The 16,963-nt window shown below is 34.6% G+C and overlaps 2 protein-coding genes across 5 annotated transcripts; both read right to left on the reverse strand.

The window, feature by feature from the left end:
• Positions 1-725: 725 nt before the first annotated feature.
• LOC121752498 (rhodanese-like/PpiC domain-containing protein 12, chloroplastic) lies at positions 726-4,054 on the reverse strand. Of its 3 annotated transcripts, none has more exons than XM_042147603.1 (9): positions 3,731-4,054; positions 3,340-3,456; positions 2,868-2,959; positions 2,455-2,555; positions 2,251-2,361; positions 1,769-1,877; positions 1,268-1,347; positions 1,077-1,127; positions 726-937 (listed from the first exon to the last, which is right to left on the reverse strand). In XM_042147603.1, exons 1-9 carry the CDS (start codon positions 3,960-3,962, stop codon positions 913-915), a joined length of 918 nt encoding a protein of 305 aa, XP_042003537.1. In that variant the 5' UTR covers positions 3,963-4,054; the 3' UTR covers positions 726-912. The 3 variants fall into 3 exon arrangements, with proteins under 3 accessions (XP_042003537.1, XP_042003536.1, XP_042003538.1); XM_042147602.1 differs by having other exon boundaries at positions 1,237-1,347; XM_042147604.1 differs by lacking the exon at positions 1,268-1,347.
• Positions 4,055-6,062: 2,008 nt separating this feature from the next.
• Positions 6,063-11,421, reverse strand: LOC121751409 (protein CLT3, chloroplastic-like). Of its 2 annotated transcripts, none has more exons than XM_042146146.1 (10): positions 10,972-11,421; positions 9,352-9,497; positions 8,826-8,863; positions 8,243-8,358; positions 7,598-7,694; positions 7,472-7,507; positions 7,147-7,197; positions 6,925-7,048; positions 6,668-6,793; positions 6,063-6,549 (listed from the first exon to the last, which is right to left on the reverse strand). In XM_042146146.1, exons 1-10 carry the CDS (start codon positions 11,373-11,375, stop codon positions 6,383-6,385), a joined length of 1,305 nt encoding a protein of 434 aa, XP_042002080.1. In that variant the 5' UTR covers positions 11,376-11,421; the 3' UTR covers positions 6,063-6,382. The 2 variants fall into 2 exon arrangements, with proteins under 2 accessions (XP_042002080.1, XP_042002081.1); XM_042146147.1 differs by lacking the exon at positions 10,972-11,421 and adding an exon at positions 9,586-9,948.
• Positions 11,422-16,963: the final 5,542 nt, after the last annotated feature.

Consider the following 16,963-nt stretch of genomic DNA (forward strand, 5'->3'; position numbering starts at 1 on the left):
GATGGAGGGAGCATATCACTTTACCATTGAAAATAAAAACTAAAGAAAATAAGCTTATAAAAATCCTCTACTTTTTTCTTATATATTCTATTTATTCCTAGATATTTCTATCACAAATTATCTTCAATTTTTAATTACAAAAATCAAGCTTATTGTTAATTTACAAGAACATACTACTAAAATAAGAAGATGATAAAGCGCAGCTCAGTTGATAAAACGTTTTTCTCAATCCAATAAGTTAGGATTTCAAATCATCACGAGAATAAATAGGAAACCGTTATCGATACTTTTTTTCGAAAAAAAAATAAAATTTATAGATCATTTAGATTTCCAAAATTATAAAAATTTAAAAAGGTTTCTTCTCAAATGTATGGTACTAAGTTATAAAGATTGCCTCACTCGCCCGCCTATATGTTTCTGTTTGGACTTATATGGTGTGCCCTACCAATTATGTATTGCACAAATGTTTATTGTCAGCCTTTCATAGTTTCATTGACAATCATCTGACTATGGGATAAAGAGCCAAGAGCATGTGTAAATAGATGAAATTAGTAAATATGCAATAGTCCACATTTTATTAAAGTTGGCGCCAAAATAGGAAGTCAAGAACTATGTTTTTAGATAGTTATAGATATAGATTATAGATCAAGCCCTTCAAATTTGAGCAGAATGAGCCTCTTTAGGGGAGGTGCAAAACTCACCCCTACCCCTCGTTTTTCAATGTATTGAACGAATGAACGAACGATGCCACATACGAATAAAGATTTTAGTCACAATCAAAATTTAAGCTTCACTGTTATATTTCTCAGTAGTTGACAGCCTATGAAATAAATCCATAATGAAGCGAAGTGAGTGGTCAGTAGGTGGGAATGGATGAGTCCACTTTCACAGCATATCTGTGAATGCCTCCGGTCACATTGAATACTCTCTTGAAACCCTGTCAGTTCAAACCACATCTAATCATGAACCAACCATAATTCTAATCGTTGCATCAAAACTGGGATGATAAGAAACAATCCAACATCTTAATCACTCCAGATTTTGTAGCTTAAGGTAAGTAGAGACATAGGGGTTACCTGTGTCTGCAACCATTGAGCAACTTGCATTGACCGCACACCATGATGGCACTACATTAGAGGTGATTTGTTTTTGTTAATAATAACTCAAAAGTGCAAAGATGTACAAATATGAGGAGATTGGAGAAAGAGAGAAACTATCCAGAAGCAGAGTGCGAACATGCAAATACTTGAATTGAAGATTCATACACCTATTGAGAACAGTCACCAAAACATAGATGTTCATGAGCCTTAAGCTTCCATAAAGGCAAGAGTAGATACCAGCGCCCACCTTAAAAGTCCAAACAGAAGCCGACACGAGTTTTAACAAAAAAAGTATAGTAAAGTGAAGAGAGATATAGAGAAAAAGTGGTTAGAGTATTATTAGTGGAGAATGAGGCCCACCTCATTAGAGAGACAAACTTACAAAAAAGTAGTACTAGATGACTAGTTTTTGTGGACGACCAAAAATAGAAAAACATGACTATTGGTTATGGGCGGAGGGAGAATGACATATAAATCACCAGAACATTTTTTTTATTTTTTAGAGAGTTGTAGGACCCATGTAGTAACAAAACGAATGGCAGCAAAATTCACAAATACAGAAATCATTCACTTTAAGGGTTTTTCAAGCAATAACATGCACTGTTAAGATAGTTTTCATTACATGAGAAAATTGCATTTATAGCTATGGGCTAACATGATGTGCTTACCATAACATAGGTATCCTTTTCTGGGTCAAACTTTGTTGCAACTTCTGGTCCCCAACTTCCAAACTGGCGAAGTGGAAGAACTTTGAAACCCGGCAACGAGGCTATGGCCCTGTTATTGATAGAAATGTCCCAAGACTAGTAATTAGTAGGAGTATATATTTCACTCTTATACTACTGGAAGTTTGGAATAATAATCCTCCATTTAACTACGCAGTTTCAAGTATCTAATGACATCATCTAACATACATTTGAGATTATATTCATCTTTATAAATATGATGCTGGTGTAAGATTTGTAAAATACGTTTGAGATTACATCAGTAACGTTTTCTTCCTTTTTTATTGATAAATGAATGATAAATAAACAGTAAAGGCTTGCATCAATATGTTGTTGTTAAGCATGTTTAAAGATATACGTACTTATCTTTATTATAGTTTACTGGTGTTATTTGAAATGTAGGATGAGGAATATTATACACATACACTTCATCTGGTTCTCTGACGTCAATCAGCTGTGCCTCTTCGAGAAAAGATGGATCTTGCATTTTCTTGTGGAGTTCACTAGGCTGAATGTCTTCAAGCAATGATTCCTCTCTAGAAGTTAAGAGAGTGAATTGTTTTTCAGAAATTGACATATCCAACTCTTGCAAACATAAGTTTCGATTATATTTAGAGTGTAAACATTACCTTTCAGACAATACTTGCAATAAATGCCACCCGAATTTAGTTTTGCACCTCACAATTTTATTCAAAGGAGCATTGAATGCAGCCTCCTCAAACTCTGGCACCTGATATATCTCACCAAGAAGAAATATAAGACAGCCAAAATAAAAGAGATACTGTCAATATGAACAAAGAGTATAAAGCTAGGTTGACTGGAGCAATCTACAACGTACAAGTCGAGATATTGCAAAAGTGGCTCTTTTTACCAGACATGGCCTGATTTTAAACTACCTTGATTGATAATACAGCATCAAAGTTTATCGCATATTTCATGAGTCAGTAACAGAAAATGTCAGTTTAGTCATCTTTCATGAAACCATTTTCACCATTCTTCTGGTAACCACACATACATGCACATACAAACATAAACAGCTTACCATCTGCCCCTTTGTCACCCAACCGAGCATACCTCCTTCCTCTTTTGATGGGCATATCGAGTGTTCTACAGCCAAATCACTCAAGTCCTCTCCTGAACGTAACAAGTGATTTTTTTAACCCAAATAACACATGAAAAATGAAGAAATCTTTTAAGCTTTTCAATTTCTAGCATTCAAACACAAAAAGAAATCAAAGCAGTGATATCATGCGAAAAGCTTGCATTTCGAATGTAGTACTCAGAATCTAAAAATAGCACCCCATATATACATAGTAAGTACTGGTATTGCGTATGTTTCCTAATATTAGAAGTAGATTTGCAAGCAAAGGAGGTTTTGGGGGACTGGGCAGTGAAAACATAGGGGACATCATAAGAAAGCTTCGCTTTTCCATAATCTATAATCAATACTTGAAATGAAATTATGTAGCTAATTGGTGTAACGTTGTTTTGTCAATAGAAATACAGGAACTAACCCTCAGCAACTCTTTTCTGCAGCTCAAGCAAAAGCTTCTGGTCATCTTCTTTGACAAGCAAGTGCTGAACTAAAATCTCTCTTCCAGCCTCAGAGCTGCTCGAGGTGCTGAATGAAGCTGGAGATGATACACAAACAGAACCATATCCAATTCAAGTGAAAATTCTCAATCAAAACGGAAATACAGCTCAAAAATCATTTCATGGACAGGATTTTACAAGGGTTCAACACAATACAGCCAATTCTAGGAATCAAATCAATCCAATTCACAATTCCAAGCAGTTTCGGCAACTAAAATTGACAAATAGAGCGCCAGAGCTTCAAATTAAATCAATTACTACTCAATTTCATAAGAAAATATAGCGGGCCGCTAATTAAGGGCGTTGACAGACCTGTCGCATTCAGATGGCTGACAGGAGCGGACATTCCTGGAAATCGAAGGAACTTATTAGAGCTGAAATAGTGAACAGAATTGTGGTGATCAATGGGCGAAGAGTGCGCGGTTCTCCGGTGAGAAATCGGCAGCGGCGAGGATGGAAGAATGAGAGCAGGAAGAAGAGCAGAAATAGGCTTCGGTAAAAGGCAAACGAAGGGGGAAAGGTGAATCGATGAAGCTCTTAACATCGCTCACAGTGTTTTTTTGATTCGATCGAATCAGTTGCAAAAACTGGAGGGGGGAGTGTGTTTTTGGTGTTTGGAATTGTGATGAGATTTCGATTTTCACTAATCATGTTATAGCTTAGAGCATCTCCAATGGCGGACGTCCGGCCGGACGTGCGCGACGGGCGATCGGGACGTCCGCCATTATGGCAGGGGAGGTCGGATACGGACGTCCCGTGAGGACGTCGGGTGTCCTCGGACGTCGGCGCGACGGGCGGGCGGACGTCCGCCATTGTGGCGTGGGTCGGACGTCCGTTTTTTAAATTTTTTTTAATTTTTTTAATTTTCCCGTTCATAATCGTGTTGAAATTTTATTTCCGTAAACGTAAATTGTTTTATTTGTGAATTTGTAATTTTTTTATTGCGGGAAGTCCTAATGGGAAGGGCGATGGGAAGGGCGGATTGTGAAGGGGATGTCCTAGTGACGTGGCAGTGGGATGGGAAGTCCTAGTGACGTGGCGGGAGGTGTTTTCGGGATGTCCGAGTGGGACATCCGCCCACTGGAGATGCTCTTAGCTCATTCCGGTTCTAATAGGACTGAAAATTTTGTTAACTAGTTTTGAATTTTTAGTACAAACCGAAACCGAAATCGAAACCGGGCTTAATAAGATTTTGGTTCCTACACTAATCGAACTGGAACCGACAGGTGAGAGTAGAAATCGAAAAAACGGTTTTTTTATTTAATTTTAGTTAGAATTTTATTCGGATAAAAATTTAAACAATTCAATGCCGAAATAAATCAACAACCCAACCCCTAAAAATATAACTCATGATTTCAATATCTAAAAAATGACATTAACGCACAGCAAAATACAAACTAACAATATCCATTATTTTAGATTATATAAAAAATATGATGAATTTGTTTCTTAACTAAAATAAATTCTTTATGCATATGAGTACATATCTAAGAACCTCCATTTCAAATAGTGAAAAATTTCCAATGTAAAAACACTAAAAACAATCCATTTTGTATATAAAATGTTGTGAGTCATTGAAAAAAATTGAAATAATAAAAGTAAAAAAGATAAACTAAATTTTAAATATCCAAATTAGTGTAATTGTTTATATACCTTCAATCTGAAATTTTTGGATCTCTGTTGAATTCATTGCATGCGCAAGAAAGTCATGAGAGAACCTTACATAATCATTGCAATAATTATATACTCCATCATGAAATTCTTTTGAAAATAGGAATAAGATACTATAGTATTTGTTTGAAATTTATGTCAATTTTAATAGACAACATACATATACCTTTATGTGTCGATTTACATATACATTGTGCTAACATTTTCAGGTTTTTTTATTTGTAGATATAAGATCATCTCCAATCATACGCTAAAAGTCATTTTTGGTTTAGACAATTTTTCAAATTATACATTAAACTCAAATTCAATTTTAGATTTTTCAATAGAATAACAGCAAATATGGTTTACTACAAAATTTTTATAAGACGAATACTCAAAAATCAAAATGGCGTAAAATTTAAATATGGTGTAAATGGTTGGAGTAAACTACTTTTTGATGTATCGTATACTCAAAAATAGGCTTGAATTTGGCGTAAATGATTAAAGATGTCCTAAGATGAATGAAATTTGAGATTAAATTTTGACAATCGATATTAATCATGATGAGCTAGATGATAATTTAACATGAAAGAGTACTCTAAAATATGTCATTGGGATCCGAGTATTTCAATTCCATTGGTATAGTCAAATAGTATTATTGCCCAAATTTTTGAAAACTAATGTCAGATTACAAAATATTAAATTTTCATTTATACTTCCCCCGTCCCAAAAAAAATAGACAAACTTAAATAACACAGATTTTAATTTACAATTAAGAAGGAAAAAAATAAGAGAGGAAGGAAGAAAAGACACTAGAAGTGTTAGTAAATTATAATATCCATATTATAAATGACATATAGCATTATTATTTGTTAAAAACTTTCTATATTTAAATTTGGTCTGATTTTATAGACGCCCTAAATTGATTAAACTAGTCTATTCTTTTTTAAGACGGAGGGAGTATTATTTATAGGAAATTATTTGTCAACGAAGCTATGAAATATCTTGTCAGGTCATAATTCATTTCTTCTTCACTATTGTCACTACGCATATAATTATAAATTACAGAACATTCAAAATTTGTAATACAACATAAATCACAATTATACCATCCAGCTCCCTCGTGCCAATACTCTTACGAGTCATGGTATTTGCATGAATCACCATCCGCAGTTAGCACCACCAAAATGACTTGATTAGCAAAGCCACCTTATGCGGCTCTCGTCGTTGATGCACCACCGCTTAATCTCCTCGCTCTTGATCAAATCAATGCGCTAGTATGTAGTATATGTGCAGGCATCTCTAGCTTATTTCCTAGTTCACAAGAGAAGGGCTGCTCGACGAATTTGGTGCAGGTCTCCAGAGATAAACTAGCAGACCCGCGACAAGGACTATAGCGCCCTTTACAAAGCCCGGGGGAAGGGAGGAGGCGACCCCAAGATATGGAAGCGGCAATGTAAACATATACACCGATATTGGCACTAACAACACAAATTGCAGAAGAGTATAAGATGCCATCAAAAGAAAGAAAACCAGTTTTAAAGTGTTATTTCAGCACAAGTTATCCATAAAATAAACAAGTTCGAATAATCAACCAACCTGAAACTGTTGACGCGAGACAAGATACCACAGCGGAGGAGATCTTGAGCAGATGCAACAAGGAAATGTTGAAACCCATGTTGACAATGACAAATAGCAGCGGGAGTAAAGGTGCACCGTTACATCCTGTCATCGGAAAAAGTTTTAACGTTTAAGAACCGCCAAAACAAAATATACCGATTCACACAAACAAGCACACATAGGTATGGCTCAGGCATAAATCTTTAAGATCTAATCATGAGAAGACCATGACTTACGATTTAACATGGTACCGGTGTTCAAAAAGCAGGCAGAACCATCTTTTAGATAACTTGGCAGTTGACTAAACGGAATGCCCCATAGGTTTGACAAGAACGGGAGGAGGAGGCAGATAAAAACAGCCTGTTCACGCACTTGAAAGTGTCAGGCTTGTGGTAAAATTAAAGTATATGTATCCACAACTTTAGATGGTTCTAAGTCTATAACACTTAAAAGTTGACCTGGTAAGCAGATCCATAAGAGTTTACAACAAATAGATCCATCGAACCTCCCTGCCATCCGGGCAACAAATGTCAGATAGGTATCATTCAATTGAATATTTGAATCAATTAAAATCAGATATCAGATTTTTTGAAAATGCTTTTTAACTGAAGAGCATGTTAACTGGTTAGTTTTTCTGATTTACATGAACTTAGAAGTCCAGCAAACTACTGGAGACAACCTGAATAAAGCCTTTAGTATTTGCATTCATCTACTAACTAAGTCGTAACATCGCTGTCTAGTTATTTACAAATTTGTATTAGGTGCACACACTGACATGTGTACCTTTAATCTTTTGGCAGCATCCAGAAATATTATTTCCTGCAAAAAAAGGGAATATCTTGAGTAAGATAAATTACATAGAGCATTAAAATAGGACAAGCTTATTGTCCAAAAGGAAAGCTAAATTACCTTCAAGACTGTATCAGCAGCTTGTAAGAAGAACGAAATAATCATTAAACTACTCCAAAATAACCCACTTGTCGTGAGTGATCCAGGACCTGACCCGCTGCAAATGCAAATAGTGACAAAATATAATCGATGGTGTGTAGAAATCAATAGTCAGACGGTTGTAATTAATTCCACGTGTGATTTGGAGGGAAAAAGGGTCGATTCACACACAACACACGTTTAATGAAATAACAAAGAGATTATGCACGAATCGGAAACTACTTGATAAATAACTGAAAGAACGATGAAAGAGACAAGCGAAAGCCTTCCTCTTGCAAGGCATTGGGAAGACTTCCATCACAAACTAATTCTTACTACAAAATATTTATATAAGCTCTATATATATACTATCTAACATGCATTACACAGGTTGATAAGTAAGTAGTACTACCTTTTTGTAGTTTATTTACATCTAACATACAATTTGATACTTCCGTTTAAATGTCCCATCATATCAAGGTTCATAATACTTCAGAGGGTATTAAATAGTCTGGATTATGGGCTTCTAAGATTTGTAATGAAGTCTCCAAGAGCTTTCAGAGGTTACTTGCCTACATTTGTAAGTCATATATACTGTCGGTAGTCTGACAGAAAAAAAATAATTACCTTGCAACAGTTACTACTACTCCAGCTGCTACCAGAAAGCAACCGAACAATTGGTTGAATCTATATTTCCTTCTAAGAAATATATACGAAAGCCCAAGTTGCCAGACAAGAAAACTCTGCAAAGATTACAGATAAACAAAATTAACATGCCATTCGACATTGCCCTGAAAGTTGTGTCAAACAAATCTCAACACTCCCTTCCCCCACCTCAAGCAAGCACCAGGAATGGGGGGAGAGAGAGAGAGAATATCAAATGTACAGCATAAACATCCACACACACAACAAACACATGCATTGATACCAAACAGTTTATCTGTCAAGTGCCTACTATTTCCTAGACCTAAATCGAGACTCGGCTACAAATAAGAGTAAAATCGCTGTGGCTAGTTTAAGATAAGAATATAAGTCTACTTCGAGAATATTAATATGAAAGCAAAGACAGTTTCATTGATCTGAGAGACCATTCAACATGTTATCAGCCATGAAGACTACAGAATATTTACTACATCAGTTGTTTCAGTTCTCACTGCAACCTATTTACTCGATGCCAACAGAAAAATGAATAATCAGTTTAGAGAGTTACCTGTGACAATATGGGAATCGCTGCCCCAGGAAGAACAGCTGTTTCAATAAGGAAAAACCATTAGTATGCACTGAATCAGGACAAATTCAACTTGAAACTATTAGCAAAATTTAAAGTGAAAATTTTTATACGAGAACACAATAGGAAGACTTTCATCCATCAATTAAAAGAAAAGGAGAAAACTATCCACCTCATAAACTAAGCATATGATTGTAACAGTTGAATATAAACCACAAATGGCTCAAGGCAAGCAATCAGTTTTCATGCTAACCCATTTACATACTATTATGCATATGGGTTGGTGATGAAGTTTAAACTCCCTATTATGCATATTCTGAGGCATATAGGCAGCAGAGATCAATGCAATGGGGTAACCCCAGATTACTTCCAGTTACAAAGCTGGCAACAGACAAACAAAACTGCATTACGCTACCAATAATGGACTTAAACCATTGAAGGGATCACTACATCACAATGACTCCAGAATAAGGATATAGGATGCCTAAAATCCTTATAAATGAATTACCTCCTGATGCCATCCCAGATGCTGCTGCTAGAGCCTCTAACAGGCCAATAACAATTAACGGTGATTTCGGCAATGATAGCATTTCATCAGTAACCTTGCCAGCTTGATACCGGAGATACAAGATTGAGAAGTATACGATTACATACCTGGAACATGTGAATGGATCACAATTAGTAAAACAACAATTTACATTAGCCAGAAGTGTGAGAAATATCAGTAGAAGGAAAGAAAAACCATGAGTAGACTTCTAGCATTCATCCATTAATTATTTATCCAGATTCTGTACAGGTATCTTATTTCTATAAAGCCAACATTAAATAAATTATCCCACACGCAAAAGTCGTTTCGCCAATCAGCAAAATACAATTGTTTCCAGTTAATTCCATATCAGAATGAAATGCTTAAAACAACAACAGCCTCTGGCTTGTGCTTCTATATTCATAAATTGAAAATACTACCAGTATATAGCATTAGTCAAAAAAAGTAAAATGTGCATTAGTTCTTCAAGCAAAAATCTTATCACTTGTCAGCGTGGGAAGTCCGCCACTAATTATAGAATTTTTCTAGGCCAATTAGATGGGTAGCTTATATGCCATTCTTGACAAGTAGTATGTAGACAAATCAACCAAAGCATAGAATGCTGTAACCAAAATTATTCTAACTAGTTAGATTGTGACATTCAAGTTACTTTGACATTCGGAGAATGGAAAGAGCAAGCATCCTTTTCAGGAACCACATGCCATAGAAATATAGGGGGCTGACAATTAAGAAAATATGAAGCACATGGAGAAGAGAAAATGCAAGGGAATCTATGTAGCTGTCCTATGTGGGGTTACACAACTCCAAATCCGACTCACCACCAATGGTCCTGCTTCAAAGGGGACCCCTATTTAGCACCATCCTCATATAGGCAAACTCTCATGTCCCTTTCATATAAAAGTGCACGAAGCCCAGCCTTAGCCTTTTGCTAAAGCAGAAAGACCTGAACTTTACCCTCAAACAAGAAAGGAAATACCTACTATTATTATAACATAAGAATTGAAGGATTGTTGGATCGCGTTGTAAATGAAATAGAAACACTGATAAACCACATGTCCATAGGCCTAATCATAGCGACGCTCATTAATTTAATCCAATTAAGAAAAGACAGCGGGCACGCCCACAACCTCTCCCTCTCTTGGTGGTGGGACTAATAATCATTCATAGCACTCGACAGTCGCCACACTCCGTCCTCGCGTTCAACCAAGAATTATCTTCTTTTTTTGGCTTGATTCCAAATCTCGGGAGTGGCAAAAAGACAAGCATACCCTCACATGTGTTGTCAGTTTTTTCGACCTTCAATTTCGCCGGCGGCCACCGCGGTTTCGTTTGTCACCTCTCACGCGTTCCATCACCATAATTTCTTTCCTTATTCTCACGCTATTTAATTTAGTAACTGAATTGAAATACTACTACATTTTAAAATTAGAAATCAGATTCTGCGAAAAAACATGTAAAAACGAATTCTGATACTAGCATTTAATTTTGAACTGAACTGAAATTGAATGCGGACTCAACGATCAATTTCGGAAACGAAAACTTGTTTGGAATTTAAAACATTAATGATTTAGTATTTTTTACCCGAAAGTGGCGAGCTGAGCGAGAAAGAAGGGGTAATGCTTGAGAGGAACTAACGCGAGCTTGTAAAGCACGCGATTCGCCACACCGAGAACCACCGTCGCGACCGTCGCAATCACCACCTCCGTCCTCCGATCAGCGCCTCCGGAGTCAGCCTCCAAGGCGTCTCGATCGAGCGCGCAGCACTGAGGCGGCGGATTCCCCTTCTTCCTCGGCTCATCCTCTTTCTCTCCTCCCGACGCTGCCGATTCGATGACGAGGCGCCTCGGCCTGAGCATGACCTCGACTGCGCCTGCGTGCCTCCTTGGCCGGAACTTGCGATGTTGATTGAGTTGCAAAAGGCTGGTGGAGGAGATGCGCATTGGAATGTGGCGAGGGGAGTGCAGGCAGCGGCAACATGCTGACATATTTTTATTGAATTGTGAATTGATGCAATTGCCATTGCTGTGTGCCTTTTTATGCAGAAAGGGAGAGATAAAGAATACAAATTTGATTTTTGATACTACGTGGGTGTGAACGTCACTTCAGCATTCTGGATTCTCTAGGGATTTAATTTATCTGTACAAACCAATTATAAAATGGTTAAAATAAAAGAGAAAAGAAAAACATGGATAAAATATAAAAGAGAAAATAAATATGGATAATAAAATGGAAATAATTTGCCATTTTTGGTATGAAAATAAATATAAGAGATAGGACTATTTTTATGAATAGGAGAAGCCAAAGATAGTCGTTAGGCTTCTCCACGTTAATTTGGTATGTCAAATAATGCTATAGTTTCCTTTTTCTTAATCTTTTAATGGAATAATTTGAAATTTGTAGTCCTTCTGTCTTTAATAATTTAATAATATATGATTTTTTTTTGGGGGGGGTTTAAAAATGTAGTAGTAATAAAAAATAAGTTAAAAAAATGTAATAGTAATAAAAAAATAAGTTTAAAAAATGTAGTAGTAATAAAAAAATGAGTTGGAAAAGTTAGTGTAACGTGAGTCCTATTTATGTATACTTTATTCATTCTCTAAAAATATAAACTTTTGAAATTAGCGGATTTTAATGTAAAATTGATAAAGTGAGAAATAGATGAAAATAAAAGTGTGTTGGTGAAAAATGGATCGATCTCATCTTATTAGGAAAAAAAGATTCCTTAAACAGAAAATTCCTATTATTAAAAAATGGATAAAAAAGAAAAATAGTTTTTATTTTTAAGAAAGGAGAGAGTACTAAATAATAAATAATTAATGATTATGAGATCTCACTATAAACTTTATAGTAGTACATTTGTATAAATAAATAAAAAATGATATGCTATGGAGCACTCGCGATAACTAAAAATTAAAATATAATTATTTTATATTTAATGTAAAGTGAAAAGTGAATCTATTATATCATAAAAGTCTATGGACCTCTCCCTCGTCACTAAATGGTTTTATAGTGGAACCATGTGGATTTCTATCACACCGCTCATTAGTACCATGCTCGGTTAATGCAGTTAGCTTAATTCTATGATATTAAAATTTATTATTATTATTTTAAATTTTTTACTTTAAAAAAATAAAGCTCAATTTGTCATTTTATTTATTTATTTGAATTTATAGATAAAATGAACCACTCTATAATATTTGGAGCCTACGTGATATCCTTATACTATAGGGGCATGTTCAGTAGGTAATATTATACTCCTCATAATTAAAAATTGTATTATGTTTTGTTTATAAGATTTTGAATCTCACAGCTTTATTTTAGATGTATAGTCATATGATATTGAATTATAGTCATCCCCTTTAATTAAAATAATTTCACAACTTAATCATAAATACATAATGATATGATAATGAATAGTAACACTTGAACAACATCTACAAGGATACAAAACAAGGATAGATAATTCAGAATGGATAGAGTTTTAATTCCCCATATCTCAAGAAAGAATATCTCTTTATACTATTATCAAATACGAATACATTAACATCCTTTTAAATACTACTAGTATATTAATGAGAGAAAACTAAACATAAATCAAGAATAAAAATATAATACCATCAAGATAATTCAGAATGGATAGAGTTTTAATTTCCTGTATCTCAAGAAAGAATATCTCTTCTTGAGTGACAAAGATTTCTACAATTGAAAAATTGTAATATTTTAAGTAAAGAGAATAAAATAAGATAGAAAGATGATAAAATAGAGATAAAAATGTTTTTATTTTTCATTCATTTTAATCGAGACAAATAAAAAAGGTAAGCGGGTCATCTTCAGTGGGGTGGAGGAAGTATTAGTTTATATAAAATGTAAGGGATAATGAGTTAGTAGAGTGTGATGTCCACTACCAAAAATAGTAAAAGTGAAAGGTGATAAATTCATAGAGGCACACGAAAATGGAAATAAGTGACAATTTTTTAGGGACAATGGAGTATTTAGAATAATACCGTATTACTCCCATTTTCTTTTTGACACTTATTATATGTGGTACTTCCTCCGTCCGCCGTTACTTATTTAATTTTTTTTGTCCACTAATACTTATCTCATTTACTTTTTATAATGAATCTCACATTTCACTCACTCATTCTCACTCACATTTTATTTTATACTAGTATCACACCCGTGCTATGCACGAATTAAGATATTTTCAAATAACAGGGATTAAAATATAATTACTGTGATTTAAATTAACCAAAATGGTGGTCATATAAATTAGTACGGATTGCAACGCAATAAAAAAACACTTAAACTAACAAACATATAGTACATACGAGTAAAATAATTAATGTTATTTTAATTAACCAAAATGGTGCTTATATAAATTAGTACTGATTGCAATGCAATAAAAAATACTTAATTAGCCAAATAGTTCAGTACCCAATTAACTAAAAGAATAAATCTAATCATTTAAAGAATTTAAAGACTTCGACTAATCATACTACTAATTCGAATACCGAAAAAGCATAAACCTTCCTTCTTCCTTCTTCCATTATCTTTGTACCTTATTTTTTATCGAGACACTCCATAAAAGATACATATTCAAATCTTAAATTTGTAATGCCTCTACAATGCACAAAATACAGATACTCATCAACCAACTAACCGAGCAACTATAGACAGCTCGAATATGATTACCCTAATGGTGAAATTACATGCAATAACACAAAAAAAACCCTTAGATCTATGGCTCCATCGCTGCCACATACATGAAATAGTCGATCACCATCTGCATCGATGTGTCTTCCGCGTCGATAAGGTCCGGGAGGCTCATGTTGATACCCTTCCTGTAATTTCCTCAGACCCCAACAATGTCCAAAAAAAATGTAAAAATGAATAGCATTGAAAGAACATGTATTTAAAGATAAAAACTAAAAGTTAATGTTCCACAATTCATAAACATTAGGCGTGCAATGTGCATGTTATTTAATGGTGTTGGTGTAAGAGTAATGACTCTTTGGGTTTATGCTTAGTTCAATTTCCAAATCCAATTTCTGGTTATAATCTTCAATTCATATATAAGAAGTATCTTACCTGGTTCATACTTTTGAGCATGCTCGCCTTTCCTCTTTTGTTTGTGGACTTTCATCAGCTCATTCCTACGCCATCTACATTAATGATGCAAAACAAAAGGAACATAAACTAAATTCTACATCAAGAAATAACTTTTGACCAGCCACAACAATCTAATTCCATACACATCCACTGCATGTAGAAGGTGAATAGAAACTCTCCAATTGTCAGTTGACAAAGACGTGAAGGTGGTGTTGGAAACACAATCACAAGAGCAAGGCGAACACCAAATAGCCACCGCAGTTGAATACATTGACATTTAAACAAAATCTGATAGCTTTTGGTATTCTTGTGACTATTAGTTATCCCATTATCATATCGAAATAAATGTTTCACAATTCTATTATAATATGCTCTTTCGAAGAACTCATTCATTCCATTGATTGCTAGAAAAAACGTTTACAATGATTAAATGAAATTAAAATATTATTAGGGAATATGTAGTGTCATCTCATATAAAATGGGGTATAATTTTATTAAATACACATAAATGAAATTTTACAATGATTGACATACACCAGCCGGTTATGAACAAATAACAAAAAGTAATTTCAATTAGATTATAATTTTAATATAAAATGAAATTTCCATAAATACCCCCAAAACTCCCCTTTTATATATGTATATATATATATATATATATATATATATAGGGTAGTGTTAAACTCCTTTTCTAATTTCTCCCCTTAGATTTAAGTTCCTTTCTGATTTGGATCGTTGGATCTTGAAGATGAACGATCCGGATTTAAATCTTAGATTAGCATTCCGTAGTTCATTATTTGGTTTATTTCGTGCATTATGAGGGTGAATTAGTAATTCCATGTTCATTATAAGGGTATTATTGTCATCCAGCAAAAAATGAATCGCCAGAATTTGGTAATTGCGAAATTGTTGGGATTTGAAACTTCCTTCTCTTCATTCTCTCTCATTAAAGGTTGTATAATCACTCTCCACTCTCTCCACTCTCTAAACCCTAGATCTGTCCGCCGCTCTGCAACATCGTTAGGCGGCGAAACAATCGACATCAATCGTCCAAGAGTACGGCACCACCCTCCACCGTTGCTTACACCGAACCCCAACCGGCGACCAGGTTCCTGACTTCGCTGTAATGTTTTGTAGACACGAAAACTATAAATTGGAACTTCCAATATGTCGCGCCTTATGAAATTCAGACAGGTTTTTATTGTTTTGGGTTTAAAAGCATGGATTCTGGTATGCGACGGGTTTTTATTGTTTGTTGTGACTTTTCTCTGTTTCCGACGGGGTGTTTTTATTGTTTTGGGTTTAAAAGCATTGTTTTTGGGTTTAAAAGCATGGAAAAATTATGTATGTGCATTATTAATTTTAGACTGTGCATTATGTGCCTAGTTTTTTGCATTATGCTGACTATATTATGCATTAATACGGGCAGTGCCTATGTTGGTTATGCAGCTCAGTCAAGATTCAATATGATTATTATTTGGGTGGGAAGTGCAGTATGAATCTGTAATTATGCATATGTTGGAGTTTATGGTACATTGAGTGGTATTTTTTTATATGGGTTAATAGTCTTTGTGTGTAATACATATGCATTTTTGGGTTTAGACAATGCATTATGTTCTATGAAGTTTACATTATGTGAAGTATATTATGCATTATGAAATGGTATTATTAGTATCTGTCATGTCATTGTACAGCCGATTTAGGTAAATATTAAGAGTATATTAAGCACATTATTTGCTTTGTCTAACGCATTATGGGTAAAGTTTTATTCATTATTTGTTCTGACTGACGCATTATTTGTTGTGATATATGTGTTAATCCTTCTACAGCTCATATCATATTGTCTTTTGATTTAGTGATAACTTTCTGATGTGTTGTGTTGTTTGATCCATATCAGAGAAGCAGCTTAGAGTCGAGATAGACGGCGCAGTCGACGACATTATTCCATTTGTGCTGGCCAAAAAATTCAGAGATAAGTTGGCCGATGTATTTTTATATGTTCATTACTTGAGTGATTCTGTTCATTATTTGGCTATTTGAATGCATTATTTATCCTGTTTTATGCATCATGTGACTGCTGTTGTACATGAGTCAAAGAGTGAATGGAATATTTGTATGTTCATTACTTGACCGGATCTGTACATTATTTAGTTATTTTAGTGCATTATTTATCATGGTTTATGCTTTATGTGACTGTTGTTGGACATGGGACAATGGGTGATTGCAATATTCATGGTGCATTTGTTGATTTATTCTGAACATTATTTGATTATTAAAATGAATTACGTATCAGTTTTTAGGCATTATTTTGATGCTTCTGTACTAGAGTGTATAAGTGAATGCAGTATAACTGTCCACATTATTTTATTCAGCTTGTACATTATGTAACTAATTGTACGTTATTATTCTGTATGTTGTACAGCATCAAAGCAGCTAATATTGAACATCGACGAGGTGGTCGATG

The sequence above is a fragment of the Salvia splendens genome, chromosome 10 (genome assembly GCF_004379255.2).
Source record: "Salvia splendens isolate huo1 chromosome 10, SspV2, whole genome shotgun sequence".
In the NCBI taxonomy this organism is placed as follows: Eukaryota; Viridiplantae; Streptophyta; class Magnoliopsida; order Lamiales; family Lamiaceae; genus Salvia; species Salvia splendens.